The 14,650-nt window shown below is 43.2% G+C and overlaps 1 protein-coding gene across 1 annotated transcript in view; it reads right to left on the reverse strand.

Moving 5' to 3' along the window:
- XRCC1 (DNA repair protein XRCC1) overlaps positions 1-14,650 on the reverse strand; it is a 56,279-nt gene that overhangs the window by 24,261 nt on the left and 17,368 nt on the right. The window contains exons 4-7 of the mRNA XM_068385488.1: positions 12,963-13,098; positions 4,632-4,766; positions 2,982-3,447; positions 2,324-2,437 (exon numbers count right to left, since the gene is read on the reverse strand). Coding sequence (XP_068241589.1) covers positions 2,324-2,437; positions 2,982-3,447; positions 4,632-4,766; positions 12,963-13,098 — 851 coding nt within the window. The remainder of the gene's footprint in view (positions 1-2,323; positions 2,438-2,981; positions 3,448-4,631; positions 4,767-12,962; positions 13,099-14,650) is intronic.

The following is a 14,650-nucleotide window of genomic DNA, read 5'->3' on the forward strand; positions in this document are numbered from 1 at the left end:
AGTCATCTGAAGACTGCAGCGAGTCCGAACTGACCCAGTGGCTACAACTGGGCCGTTGGACTTGCGCGGAAGGGACCTTGCGTTTGAGAGGTCGTGAGACCTTGGTCCATTGTTTCTTCCGAGAAACATCTTCCGCAGACGAGGAATAAATGGGCTCTCTCGTCTTCTTGTGGGTGGGGCGATCTTGGCAAGATACGTCCGAAACCACGGAGGGAACGTCTGTCCGCTGATTAAAGCCTGTCGAACCCTTTGGTCGTACGACATTGCTTCTCCCCTGGGCTTGGGAGCTTGCAAGAGGTCCCGGACTGGGAGGACGACAGGCACGAACAGACGCACCCTCAAGCGCAACACTAACACTTTTCACAACACTTCCACTCACTAGGTCACTACCCACTGCACTCTTACCCTTCAACTCCCTGACGTCTGCCATGAGTTGGTTACGGTCACTCGCCAATGACTCGACTCTCTCACCCAGAGCCTGGATGGCACGCATCATATCTGCCATCGAAGGTTGTTGAGTGCTAGAAGGGGGATCAGGAGCAACCACTACAGGGGAAGGAATAGGTTGTGGGGCATGGGGAGAGGAAAAATCAACTGAGCGAGATGAACTCCTCCTGACTCTATCTCTCTCTAGCCTACGTGAATATTTAAGGAATTCGAGAAAATCGAATTCCGAAAGCCCAACGCATTCCTCACATCGATCTTCCAATTGACAGGTTTTACCCCGACAATTGGAACAAATGGTGTGCGGATCGATAGAGGCCTTCGGAAGACGCCTTGAACAGTCCCTAGCACTACACTTCCTGTATTTAGGGACTTGAGAAGGGTCAGCCATCTTGAATTAGTCAAAGGGGAATTCAAAATCTATCCAAGTCGTCAACAAATAATCCAAAATTCAATCAAAGAATGCAAGGAAGTATTGAAGATAACCTCTGCAAAGCGAAAGCTAATAACTAGAAATGAGTACTTCACCAAAATCTGTGAAAATCAATCCAGTAAGCAACAGCGTATTTAGTAGGTCTTGCCGGTGGCACGACAGAGAGAAAATTGGTTCTGTGTTTACATGGAGTACTTGAGTACCTGCTCGACAGATGGCGCTGTTGATGTACACCCCCACCTGTATAGCGATCGCTGGCGTATTTTGTCCTTAGGTTTTTCTGTCGGGCAGCAGAGCTGACAGCTTATATGATCACCGGCTAAGTTTAATATTGAAAATCTATAATCAACAACAACAATTTATAACGTTATAAGATAATTGCTAAAAGCCTAAAACACACTTCCGTACTAAGGGAAGGGTCGGCCATTTAAAAGTCAAAGAAAGTCCAAAAAACAATCCAAAGTCATCAACAATTAAATCTATCCAAAAACGAGTTCAAGATTTAAGTTGAAGATAAAACACCTGCACTGCGAAAGCTCAAACCAAAAGGAAGTACTTCACCAAGATTGTTGAAAAACTCCAGGTTAACAGCGAGTAATGGTACGTCTTGTCGATCAGACCGACAGAGAAAAAATTGGGTCTGTTTACATGTATATGCGGGGTCTGGCCGATAGTTGGCGCTAGTGGGCACACCCGCAACCTTCATAGCGATCGCTCGCGAGTTTTTGTGTGTTTTTCTGCCGAGCCGCCGGAGGCTCAGCTATTATATATTCACCGGCTAAGTTAAATATTTAAAAAAATATATTTCTATGAGATCTTATGGGTAAACTTTATCAAAGGTTTAAAACAACTGCCTAAATTCTATAAAAAAAAAAAAAAAAAAAACTGACTACCGGGTGTTTTTCAATATTAAGATCTAAAAACACCCACTACAATGCATTATGCTGACAAATTTAAACTAAATCCTCAAGCACAGATATCAGCATAGATTTATACCCTTTAGTGGCTGAAATGAAATGTTTCATATTAATAAAAATAAATGTAAAATTAAAAAATATTTTTATAACTAGTTCTGTTAACTGATAAATTCCTTGACTTGCACCAATAAAAATGAACATTACATAGTACAGTAATCTTCGGCTATCGCAAGTGTTCTAATCTAGGCCATCCTACAATAGATGAAAAACCGCGAAGTAGATACCGAAATGAGCCATGCAGCATGAAATTGTTGGTAGCCACTGTTATTCTCACTGTTTACTAGAGGCCTTAGTATATTGGAAGGAAAGAACACGCGCAATTTTTTTCATTTTCAAGGGGAAACATTATGACCAAGCCTATACAAGGTTCACAGAAACAACTATGCTCTTGACAGTTCTTAAATGAAAGATTTTGTATAATGAGGGAGAATCAATTCAATACTTTTAAACAAAAGAAAAATATAAATACCTTCTCCAAGGATAACGAATTTTGTTTTTGTGGCAATCCGATATCCATTTTGCAGTAACTATTTTTCCTTTGCCCTTCACTTGCTGATATTTGGGAGTGTTAGCAAAGGCACATCTGTAAAACAATGTAAATACATTAAAAAGATTCCATATGCCATCCCACAACCCTTTATAACTTTTAAATTATTTTCACTTGAAATTATTTCCTGAGTAAAAGTTATTAGTCCCGTAATACAGTAGTTATCTATATTAACAATAAATGTCCAAACACAAGGAATGAGCTAATAATTTACAAGGCAAACGTCCCCACAATAAAACAACCATATGCAAAGAGTGAAAAGCCAAGAAAAAGGAAATCAAATGATTAGATAAAACTACAAACTGTATATATTAAACAGCAAAAAGCCTGATAAGCCAAATGAATAATCTATCATATTTTAAAGTATAGTAGTATTAAAGTTCTGACATGAGATATATTTTCCTTTCTTTAATTCCCTTTTGCTTTTGGCTACTTAGCTGCCCAGCCTCTCAAAATCTCTGACCCATTCTCTATATCCTATTCAAGAATTATTTATTTGGTTGCACCCTTTGAAAATTTAGTATCCTGAAAATAATCTACATTAAATCCTATCACAAAAATCTAAAGGACCATAACTCACATAAGATGAGTACATGATGGATCCCAGTCAGGTTTATACCGAGCTCCCATTTCTACCATCATATCTCTAATCTGGGATCGCAGAGGATTTTGATACCCACTTAGAACAAAGGTGACACCCTTTAACAAGGAAGCAAAAGGAGCTGATTTTCTTTTGGATGATGAACTGGAGGAAGGTGATGATGATGAGGACGACGTTCTCTGTAAGTCTTTAGAGTCTTTTTTTTTCTTATTGCTTTCTGATGTAGAATTTCTATGATCATTTTTATCTTTTTTTGTTTTTTCTCTATCTTTTCCATTTCTGCTTTCTGGATCTTTATTTCGCTTATCACGTTCTTTATGTTTCTCAGCATCTCTGTGTTTGTCAGAATCTTTGTCTTTCTCTCTTTTTCTCTCTTTATCTCTTTCGTCACGGCCATTAGACGATGACGGCGTAGAAGGCCGGGGAGCTTTTGGCCGTTCTGTTGCTGTATGGGAAGAAAAGCATAATTTCTTACATCTTGAACTTGAAGCTAGGAAATCTTAATACAAGTTTCAATCCATATCAACCTACACATAGTCAAGTAAGAAGAAACATAAAATCTAGGAGAAAGGACAAATATGAAGATTTTGACCCCGTAGGAATTCACATAGAAAATACAAAGGCAGAGGAGCAGGAAGGATGTCCTCTAAAGTCTAACCTTATCAATGGGAAATTGATGTACAGTAATAATTAAATGCATGAAAAACAATTTTAATAAAATTTCTCCTTATGTCTATTCTCACCTCATGCTCATATTGTTTCTTCTCCAGAAGCCTGGAATAATCAAGACCTAACAGTAGAATTTGGAAAATTTTCCATTTTCATTCACTTCAAGAAATACTATTGTGGACAGTAAGTCTGACTTGCCTGCCTGGTTACTTACGCTAGCCTGACTTTCATAGTCTGCTCTCGTGATCATAATTACAGTATTCCTTCAGCAAAGATTCCTTATGTTCACTGCACATTATAGTCGAGTTCCTCTCGTAGTCTCAAATTCTTTTATCACTTTAAATCCTTCTGCATCTAAACCCTTACTGTTCCGCATCCCTAATTGCTTTATCAAACATCTAGATTGTGAGGCAGAAGACAAACTTGGTAATCTGGATACTTCTATCCCTCCTCCTGTTAAAGTATGTGCACTTAAGGAACATCGTTTTCATTTTGGAAGATGGTGTTTCAGACCGTAAATGCTCTTAAATTTATATCTAATCAAATATTTATAAATATTTTTGTTGGTAGTGATGTATTATCTAAAGCTGGGAGATCACGTCAAGTTGTGAATGGCAGCGCGATTCAGTTTGCTTGCATGTTCGGCCCCTTGTACATCATGGGGTTTCTTTAGTTGGGGAAAATTCCAAGACTAGTGCTTTTACTATCCTGATGAGTCTGACCATAAAGAAGACATGAATATTATAGTGGGTAATTTGTATTCAGTGAAAATCAATAAGAAAAAGTGCACGTGTCCATTGAAGGGAAAGAAAATGGGAAAATTGCTTTATACTTTTAAATTTTACAGGTAAAGGTCCATTAACCTGAGCTTTTGGAGAAGAGGCAATATAAACATCAGATGAGTATAGAATTAAGATGATTTATTATGAAAATTCTATTATTTGTTTAAAGTCTACCAACCTGGAGAAGCAGGTTTCTTCAATTGATAGAATCCCATTTCTGGAGCATTAGCAGGTTTAGGCTTTTTTGCATCTGGAGTTGAAGTTGAAGCTGCCGAGGTTGCTGATGCAGAGGCTGCCCGAATAGCTGCTGCTCCTAAACATGTCAAATGGAATGATATTTATGATATTTTGATTATAAAATAAATTTTTGAATATACTTACCCGGTGAATATATAATAGCTGACGTCTCCGACGGCTCGACAGATTCCAAAAACTCGCGAGCGATCGCCGTGAAGGTTGCGGGTGAGCCCACCAGCGCCGACTATCGGCCAGATACCGCATATACCTGTCAATCTCTCCAGTTCTTCTCAGTCCGCTGGGTCTCTATCGGGGAGGAAGGGAGGGCCTTTAATTTATATATTCACCGGGTAAGTATATTAAAAAATTCATTTTATAATCAAAATATCATTTTTAAATATTAAACTTAGCCGGTGAATATATAATAGCTGATTCACACCCATGGTGGTGGGTAGAGACCAGTATTAATACAATAAAGGCGTATATGCTCAAGAGTTTTTTGACAATTATTTCATAAAAAACCAACTTAAGTATAGGTACCTGGCAAGGAAGCTGACTTTGACGATTACTCTGCCTCATTAGTCCGCTTTCCTCACAAAGCCCAGCCATCCTCTCAGGATGCTGAAAGACTCCCAGGAGCTGTTATATCCAGGGCGAACACCCCTATAACAGGACCTCATCAATACCCTTAATCTGGGCGCTCTCAAGAAACAACATTTGACCACCCGCCAAATCAAAAAGGATGCGAAAGACTTCCTAGTCTTCCGTACAACCCAAGACAAGATTAAAAACATTTCAAGAGAAGATTAAAAGGATATTGGGATTAAGGGAATGTAGTGGTAGAACCCTCACCCACTACTGCACTCGCTGCAACGAATGGACCCAGGGTGTAGCAGTCCTCATAAAGAGTCTGGACGTCTTTTAAGTAAAATGAAGCGAACACCGACTTGCTCCTCCAAAAGGTCGCGTCCATAATACTTCGAAGAGACCTGTTTTGCTTAAAAGCCACCGAAGTTGCTATCGCTCTCACTTCGTGCGTCTTGACCTTAAGCAAACAACGATCTTTCTCATTTAAATGAGAATGTGCCTCCCGGATTAAAAGTCTAATAAAGTACGATAACGCATTTTTAGACATGGGCAATGAGGGCTTCTTAACGGAGCACCATAAGGCCTCAGAACCACCTCGTAATGGTTTAGTTCGAGCTAAGTAAAACTTAAGAGCTCTAACGGGGCACAGCACTCTTTCAACTTCGTTACCTACGATTTCTGACAGACTAGGTATGTCAAAAGATTTAGGCCAAGGACGAGAAGGCAGTTCGTTCTTGGCCAAAAAACCAAGTTGAAGCGAACATGTAGCTTTATTTGTAGAGAAGCCGATGTTCTTACTAAAAGCATGGATCTCACTGACCCTTTTAGCCGAAGCCAAGCACACCAAAAAAAGCGTCTTGAGGGTGAGATCCTTCAGGGAGGCTGAATGCAATGGCTCAAACCTGTCTGACATTAGGAACCTTAGGACCACGTCTAAGTTTCAAGCGGGAGTTGACATACGACGCTCCTTAGAGGTCTCGAAGGACTTAAGGAGATCTTGGAGATCTTTGTTATTTGACAGATCCAAGCCTCTATGTCTGAAAACAGAAGCCAACATGCTCCTGTAGCCTTTAATAGTGGGAGCAGAGAGGGAGCGAACATTTCTCAGATGCAGGAGAAAGTCCGCAATTTGGGCTACAGAGGTACTGGAGGAGGAAATAGAGGAGGACTTGCACCACTCTCTAAAGACCTCCCACTTCGACTGGTAGACCTTGATAGTAGATGATCTCCTAGCCCTCGCGATCGCTCTGGCTGCCTCCTTCGAAAATCCTCGAGCTCTTGAGAGTCTTTCGATAGTCTGAAGGCAGTCAGACGAAGCGCGGGGAGGCTTTGATGAAGACTCCTTACGTGAGGCTGCCGTAAGAGATCCACCCGTAAAGCAGACTCCTTGGGACGTCTACCAGCCATTGAAGTACCTCTGTGAACCACTCTCTCGCGGGCCAGAGGGGAGCAACCAACGTCAACCTTGTCCCTTCGTGAGAGGCGAACTTCTGCAAAACCTTGTTGATGATCTTGAACGGCGGAAATGCGTAAGCGTCCATGTGAGACCAGTCCAACAGAAAGGCATCTATGTGGGCCGCCTCTGGATCTGGGACTGGAGAGCAATAGGTCGGGAGCCTTTTGGTCAGTGAGGTCGCAAAGAGGTCTATGGTGGGCTGACCCCAAGTCATCAAAAGACTCTTGCACACGTCCTTGTGGAGGGCCCATTCTGCAGGGATCACCTGACCTCTCCGACTGAGACAGTCCGCCAAGACGTTCAATTTCCCCTGGACAAACCTCGTCAACAGTGAGATGCCTCGATCTCTTGACCAGATGAGGAGGTCCCTTGCGATGACGAACAGAGTGTGGGAGTGAGTGCCTCCTTGCTTGGAGATGTACGCCAAGGCTGTGGTGTTGTCCGCATTCACTTCTACCACCTTGTTTCGAAGAAGACTCTCGAAACTCGTCAAGGCCAAGTGAACAGCCAACAGCTCCTTGCAGTTGATGTGAAGGCTCCTCTGATCTGTCGTCCAAAGACCCGAACATTCCAGACCGTCCAGAGTCGCTCCCCAACCCAAATCCGACGCGTCTGAAAATAACACGTGGTTTGGGTTCTTGACTGCCAGGGACAGACCCTCTTGAAGACCTATATTGCTGTCCCACCAGTTCAGGCACGTCTTTACTGGTTCGGAGATCGGGATCGAGACCGCCTCCAAAGTCTTGTTCTTGTTCCAATGGGAGTCTAGATGGAACTGGAGAGGGCGAAGGTGAAGCCTCCCTAGAGAGATAAATTGTTCCAGGGATGACAGCGTCCCTAGGAGGCTCATCCAACTTCTCACAGAGCAATGGTCTTTCCTCAGCATGAGGCGGACTTTGAGCAAGGCTTGCTCTATCCTGGTGGCAGACGGAAAAGCCCGAAAAGCTAGACTGTGAATCTCCATCCCCAAATAGAGAATCGTTTGGGAGGGAGTCAGCTGAGACTTCTCTATGTTCACCAACAGTCCCAACTCCTTTGCAAGATCCAACGTCCATTGAAGGTCCTGCAGACAGCGATGACGGGACGACGCTCTGAGCAGCCAGTCGTCCAGGTACAGGGAGGCTCGAATCCCCGATAAATGTAGAAATTTTGCCACATTTCTCATGAGCCTCGTAAAAACAAGAGGAGCAGGGCTGAGGCCGAAGCACAGTGCTCGGAATTGGTACACCACATTCCTGTATACAAACCTCAGATACGGTTGAGAATCCGGGTGTATAGGAATGTGGAAGTACGCATCCTGCAGATCGAGAGAGACCATCCAGTCTCCCTCTCTGACCGCTGCTAGAACGGATTTGGTGGTCTCCATCGTAAATTTTGTTTTGACAACAAAAACGTTGAGCGCACTGACATCCAGCACCGGCCTCCAACCTCCTGTATGCTTTGGGACTAGGAAGAGACGGTTGTAAAATCCCGGTGATTGAAGGTCCGAGACTTTCACCACCGCTCCCTTCTCTAGCAACTGAGACACCTGCAGCTGTAGTGCCTGTCTCCTTGACTCCTCTCGATACCTGGGAGAGAGGTCTATAGGGACTTTTACCAGAGGAGGTCTCCGTACAAAAGGTATTTTGTACCCCTCCTTTAGCAACAAAACAGACTCCCGGTCTGCACCCCTCTTCTCCCAGGCCTGCCAGAAGTTGTTCAGTCTAGCCCCTACCGCTGTCTGAGGACGTGGGCAGTCAGACTCTGCCACGGGAGGACTTAGATCCTCTCCTCTTGCCTCTCTTACTATCGGCACGAGCGCCTCCCTTACTGGGGGCTCTGCCACGAAAGGGCGGGATAAACCTCGTTCTGGAGTATCGAGCTTAGGTCTAACGACATAAGATGATGAAGGCGCAGCCTTACGCGCTGACATAGCCATCAAGTCGTGGGTATCCTTCTGCACCAGAGAAGCTGCGATATCCTTAATCAACTGCTGAGGGAACAAGGCAGATGACAACGGAGCAAAGAGAAGCTCTGACCTTTGACAGGGAGTTACTCCTGCCGAAAGGAACGAACAAAGAGTCTCCCTCTTCTTAAGGACTCCTGCCGTAAAGGTAGCAGCGAGCTCATTAGAGCCATCACGGATAGCTTTGTCCATGCAGGACATAATTAGCACGGATACATCACGGTCAGCCGAAGAGATCTTCCTGCTCAAGGCTCCCAGCGACCAATCCAAGAAGTTAAAAACTTCGAAGGCCCTATAAACCCCTTTGAGGAGATGATCAAGGTCCGAAGAGGACCAGCAAACTTTTGAGCGTCTCATGGCCAGGCGACGGGGAGAGTCTACGAGGCTTGAGAAGTCTCCCTGGGCAGAGGCAGGAACTCCCAAGCCGAGAACTTTTCCTGTGTCATACCAGACGCTCGCTCTAGAAGCCAGTTTAAAAGGGGGGAAAGCAAAGGCTGTCTTCCCCAAACTCCTCCTGGTGATCAACCAGTCGCCTAGTAAACGCAAAGCTCTCTTAGAAGAGCGAGAGAGCACTAGCTTAGTAAACGACGGCGTCAAAGTAGCTAGGCCTAGCGTAAACTCTGATGGAGGCGAACGAGGAGCAGCAGTCACAAAATGGTCAGGAAACAGTTCCTTAAAAATCAGCATGATCTTTTTAAAATCAAGAGAGGGCTGAGCAACTCTAGGCTCCTCTCCATCTGACAAAGTCCCCAAAGGCATATCAGTTGGAAGGGGATCAGCGACTTCCTCATCCGACGGAACTTCGTCCGACAACTGCCGAGTCTCATGATACGGAGAGACATGCCGAGGAGGCAACGCTTGACAGGCAATGTCAACAAGCAACGGAGCAGCAGCAGCAGAAGAGGAAACGACGTCACGTCGCTGCTGAAAGGACTGAAACTCTTGTGACTGACCAACAACAACAGCTGAAGTTGATTATCGCTCGACATCACGTCGGACCTGCATTGACTGCAGAGTCTGAGCAGGCAAAACAACTTCCGACTGCGGTGACCGACGCTCAACGTCACGTCGAGGCAACGGAGCCGGTCGGCGAACGTCAGTGCGGGGCTGCGGCGGCAGCAGCTGAACGTCAGTCTGAGCCTGTAGCAAAGGGGGATCCATGTCACGTGACTGACATGAATGACTAGGCACACGACTAGCATCGCGTTTCAAATCACTAGAAACGCTAGCACTAACGTCAAATGGACGAGAAAAAACTCGTTTAGGCGGCTGAAGGCCAGAGTCACGTTCAGCGCACTGGCGACCCGCAAGCAAAGGATCATCATGAACCTGATCAAAGTCATACTCTTCCATAAGGGAGGCAAGCTTAGACTGCATGTCCCGCAGGACAACCCACTTTGGATCAACGGGAGTCGGAACGGGCCGTGACGTCGGTAACGTCTGCTTTGGCAAATCATTGCCTCTACCGAGACCCTTGGACCCCGTGTTACGCTTTCGCTTAACAGGCGAACAGTCATCCGACGACTGCAAATGGTCAGAGCAGCCCCAATGGCTACAGCCAGGACGCTGGACCTGTCCTGAAGGGACTGACTTTCGCTTTAAGGGTCTAGATACCTTGCGCCAAGGTTTCTTGTGCGATACGTCTTCGGAGGACGAGGAGAACTTAGTCTCACCCGTCTTATGGTAAGGACGATCTTGACGAGAAACGTCCGATACCAAAGAGGGAACGTCTGTACGTTGGTTTACGCCTCTCGCCCCCTTAAGTCCTACGACATTACTTCTCCCTGGTGCAGGGGAGCCTGAAAGAGGTCTCGGACTAGGGGAGCGACAAGCACGAACAGACGAACCCTCGGTCGCAACACTAAACACATTTTGCGCACTTATCACTTTATCACTTAGATTTTCTGTTTTACCACTCTGACACTTCAACAACTTAACATCTGACATAAGTTGGTTTTTGTCCGATGCTAAAGACTCAACTTTTTCGCCTAAAGCTTGAATCGCTAAAAACATATCCCGCATGGACGGTTCATGAGTGCTAGTAGGGGGTTCAGGAACAACTACTACAGGGGAAAGATTAGGTTCAGGGGCATGGGAGGAGGAAAATTCCAAAGATCTAGAGGAGCTTCTCCTCACCCTATCTCTCTCAAGCTTACGAGTATATTTTTCATACTCAAGCCATTCGAATTCCGACAAGACCACGCACTCCTCACACCGATCTCCTAATTGGCAGGATTTACCCCGGCAATTAGAACAAACAGTATGAGGGTCGATAGAGGCCTTGGGAAGACGTTTGTTACAATCCCTCGCACACTTGCGATATACAGGAGAAGAGTCAGCCATTTTGAACAATCAGAGAAAATCCAAGTCAAAACCAAATTCATCAACAATAAACACCAGCCAAAAAAAGGGTTTCAAGAGTTTAATTGAAGAAACACACCAACACAGCGAAAGCCAATAAACAAACAAAGTAAAGTACTTCACCAATTCGGTCGAAAACTCGAGGTCATAAAGCGAGCGGAACCAACTTGTCGACAAGACCGACAGAGAAGAACTGGAGAGATTGACAAGTATATGCGGTATCTGGCCGATAGTCGGCGCTGGTGGGCACACCCGCAACCTTCACGGCGATCGCTCGCGAGTTTTTGGAATCTGTCGAGCCGTCAGAGACGTCAGCTATTATATATTCACCGGCTAAGTTTAATATTTAAAAAGAGTTATCAGGAACTAAGAATTTGCATCTAGTACCCATTCATTTGAAAACTAAATACTTAATCAGTTTCAACAATAACATTGTATAATAGCATAGATCAACTTAAGGTAAAAAATTACCTTAAAATATTTTGAGCTTTTTAACAACCTATAGTATTCACACTCACAAATGAAGCATTTTATTTGTAACCATAGTGCACTTGTGATGAACTGAAATGTAAGTCCTTAATCAAATAAAGAATAAACTTACTATAGGTGTTAGACCTTATTGAGACTAATTGGCAAATACTAGAGTATTATACAGGGAATGTTCTGTTAGTATTTCTCTTCTTACAGTTATGATCTATAGACTTATTAAACAAAATTAGTCCCATTTTTTAAAAAAATCATCTGTTAACACTTAAGACTTCATCACTACATTTCATGTCAAAGTATAACTTGACATGGTCCTATTTCATAAATAAGATAGAACGATATAAAAGAAACATAGGAGAAAAACCGGCACTACTGTATTAAAAACTTGAAAGTAATGAGTTTTGTAAGATAATTAATATCTCTTCAGGTTACAAGAGCATGGCTTGAGAAGACGAAAAGACACTGCAATACCTCAAACTGAAATGAAGAATCCCACTAAACATTATAAACTTTTACACGTAAGGTGAAAAATAATCTTTATCAGCCCAAATAATGAGATAAGCATGAGAAAGAATATGTGGATTTAGGAATAGACCTTAAAACTTTGGTTCACAGACTCAATGCTGGGGTATGGGTGGCCATTCAGCACCCAGGTGCTAATGAAGAAAAACCCAGGTATAATAAGCTGGACAGCAAAATGGGAGAAATGAATATCACTACTGGAAAGGAGGGAGAGCTAAACCAGAAGAATGTGTGGTGTATGCAATGTAAAAGATAAGAATATGGAAGCTCAAGTGAGATATTATAAGGACATGTAATAAAGGGGAGATGGAACCAATCAAGAGAGCTAAGGCATGCCAGTGATGGAGAGGAGGTTAGAGGAGCATCAGCAGATCAGATGGATGGATGGGGTGTGGAGGGACATGGGTAGGGTGGGACTAGGGGAAGATGAAGATGCAAGGAACAGAATTACAGTACACAAAGTTAATTCGAGCAGCTGACCCTGCTATACAGCGGGACAAATAGGGCAATGTAAAAAGAAGAAGAAAAAAAAAGGAAGAAAGAATGTGGGATTATAGGTACAGTAGAAAGCAAAAAACAGTGCAGCTTGAGGCTGAAGGGATGCTGCAAAGACCCTTAAAAAATACCTACAATCTACTATATGAGGTGCACTGATGGCATTAATCCCCTACGGATTGGAAAAGTAGGTGGTTCATCCATGTGGAGAACAATTAATACATCATAATATTACAACATTCAATACCTTCAAGAATGTGAAATACGCTGAACTGATGTTATTCATAGTTGCTTTAAAGACTAAACAGGCATGCATACAGTTGACTAAATAAATTAAAAGGATACGCTAAGGAAAGATATACTGTACAGTACTGAATGCATACCTAATTTAATCGGCTATGAAGAACTTGCAAACCTACCTGTAAGCGGAGAAGCCATATCCTTTTCCTTCCTTCGTGCAAAAACAGATCCAACGGATATTGAATCCTCCTCTTCCTCATCTTTCAGTGTAAAACTGCCAAGCTTGGTGACTTTTGGGGTAGAGCTGGCCGAACCCTAAAAGCCAGATCATGATTAATGAAAATATAAGTATGATATTCAGTCAAACAATTGATTAATAAAATGATATTTTCAATTTAAAATAAATTTTTGAATATACTTACCCGGTGAATATATATATAGCTTACGTCTCCGACGGTCGACAGATTCCAAAAACTCGCGAGCGATCGCCATGAAGGCTGCCGGGTGTGCCCACCAGCGCCGACTATCGGCCAGATACCGCATATACTTCTCAACCAATTCAGTTCTTCTCAGTCCGTAGGGTCTCTATCGGGGAGGAAGGGAGGGCCTTTAATTATATATATTCACCGGGTAAGTATATTCAAAAATTTATTTTAAATTGAAAATATCATTTTTAAATATTAAACTTAGCCGGTGAATATATAAATTTATATAGCTGATTCACACCCATGGTGGTGGGTAGAGACCAGTATTAAAACAATAAAGGCGTATATGCTCAAGAGTTTTTGACAAATATTCAAAAAACAAACTTAAGTATAGGTACCTGATAAGGAAGCCGACTCTGATGAATACTCTGACTCATTAGTCCGCTATCCTTATGAAGCCCAGCGATCCTCTCAGGATGCTGAAAGACTTCTAAGAGCTGTTATAATCAGGGTGAACCCCCCTACAACAGGACCTCATCAATACCCTTAATCTGGGCGCTCTCAAGAAACAATATTTTGACCACCCGCCAAATTAAAAGCTTGCGAAAGACTTCTTAGTCTCCCGTACAACCCAAAACAAGATTAAAAATTTCAAGAGAAGATTAAAAGGATATTGGGATTAAGGGAATGTAGTGGTAGAACCTTCACCCACTACTGCACTCGCTGCTACGAATAGTCCCAACGTGTAGCAGTCCTCATAAAGAGTCTGGACATCTTTCAAGTAATATGAAGCGAACACCTACTTGCTTCTCCAAAAGGTCGCGTCCATAATACTTCTAAGGGATCTATTTTGTTTAAATGCTACTGAAGTTGCTACCACTCTAACTTCATGAGCCTTAACTTTAAGCAAATTACGATCCTTCTCACTTAAATGAGAGTGTGCCTCTGTAATCAATAGTCTAATAAAATAAGACAACGCATTCTTCGACATAGGCAAAGAGGGCTTTTTAACGGAGCACCATAAAGCCTCTGAAAAAAACCTCGCAGCGGTTTGGTTCTAGATAAATAAAATCTAAGAGCTCTAACGGGGCACAGCACTCTTTCAACTTCATTCCCAACAATCTCAGATAGACTGGGAAGTTCAAATGATTTAGGCCATGGACGAGACGGAAGTTCATTTTTGGCCAAGAAACCAAGTTGAAGAGAACATACTGCTTTATTAGCGGAGAAGCCGATATTCTTGCTAAAAGCATGTATCTCACTAACCTTTTTCGCAGAATCCAAGCTCACCAAGAAAAGTGTCTTGAGGGTAAGATCCTTCAGGGAGGCTGAATTTAACGGTTCAAACCTGTCTGACATAAGGAACTGCAGGACCACGTCCAAGTTCCAAGCAGGAGTAGAAATATGACGCTCCTTGGAAGTCTCGAAAGACTTAAGAAGGT

This window comes from Palaemon carinicauda, chromosome 13 (assembly GCF_036898095.1).
Source record: "Palaemon carinicauda isolate YSFRI2023 chromosome 13, ASM3689809v2, whole genome shotgun sequence".
Classification (NCBI taxonomy): domain Eukaryota; kingdom Metazoa; phylum Arthropoda; class Malacostraca; order Decapoda; family Palaemonidae; genus Palaemon; species Palaemon carinicauda.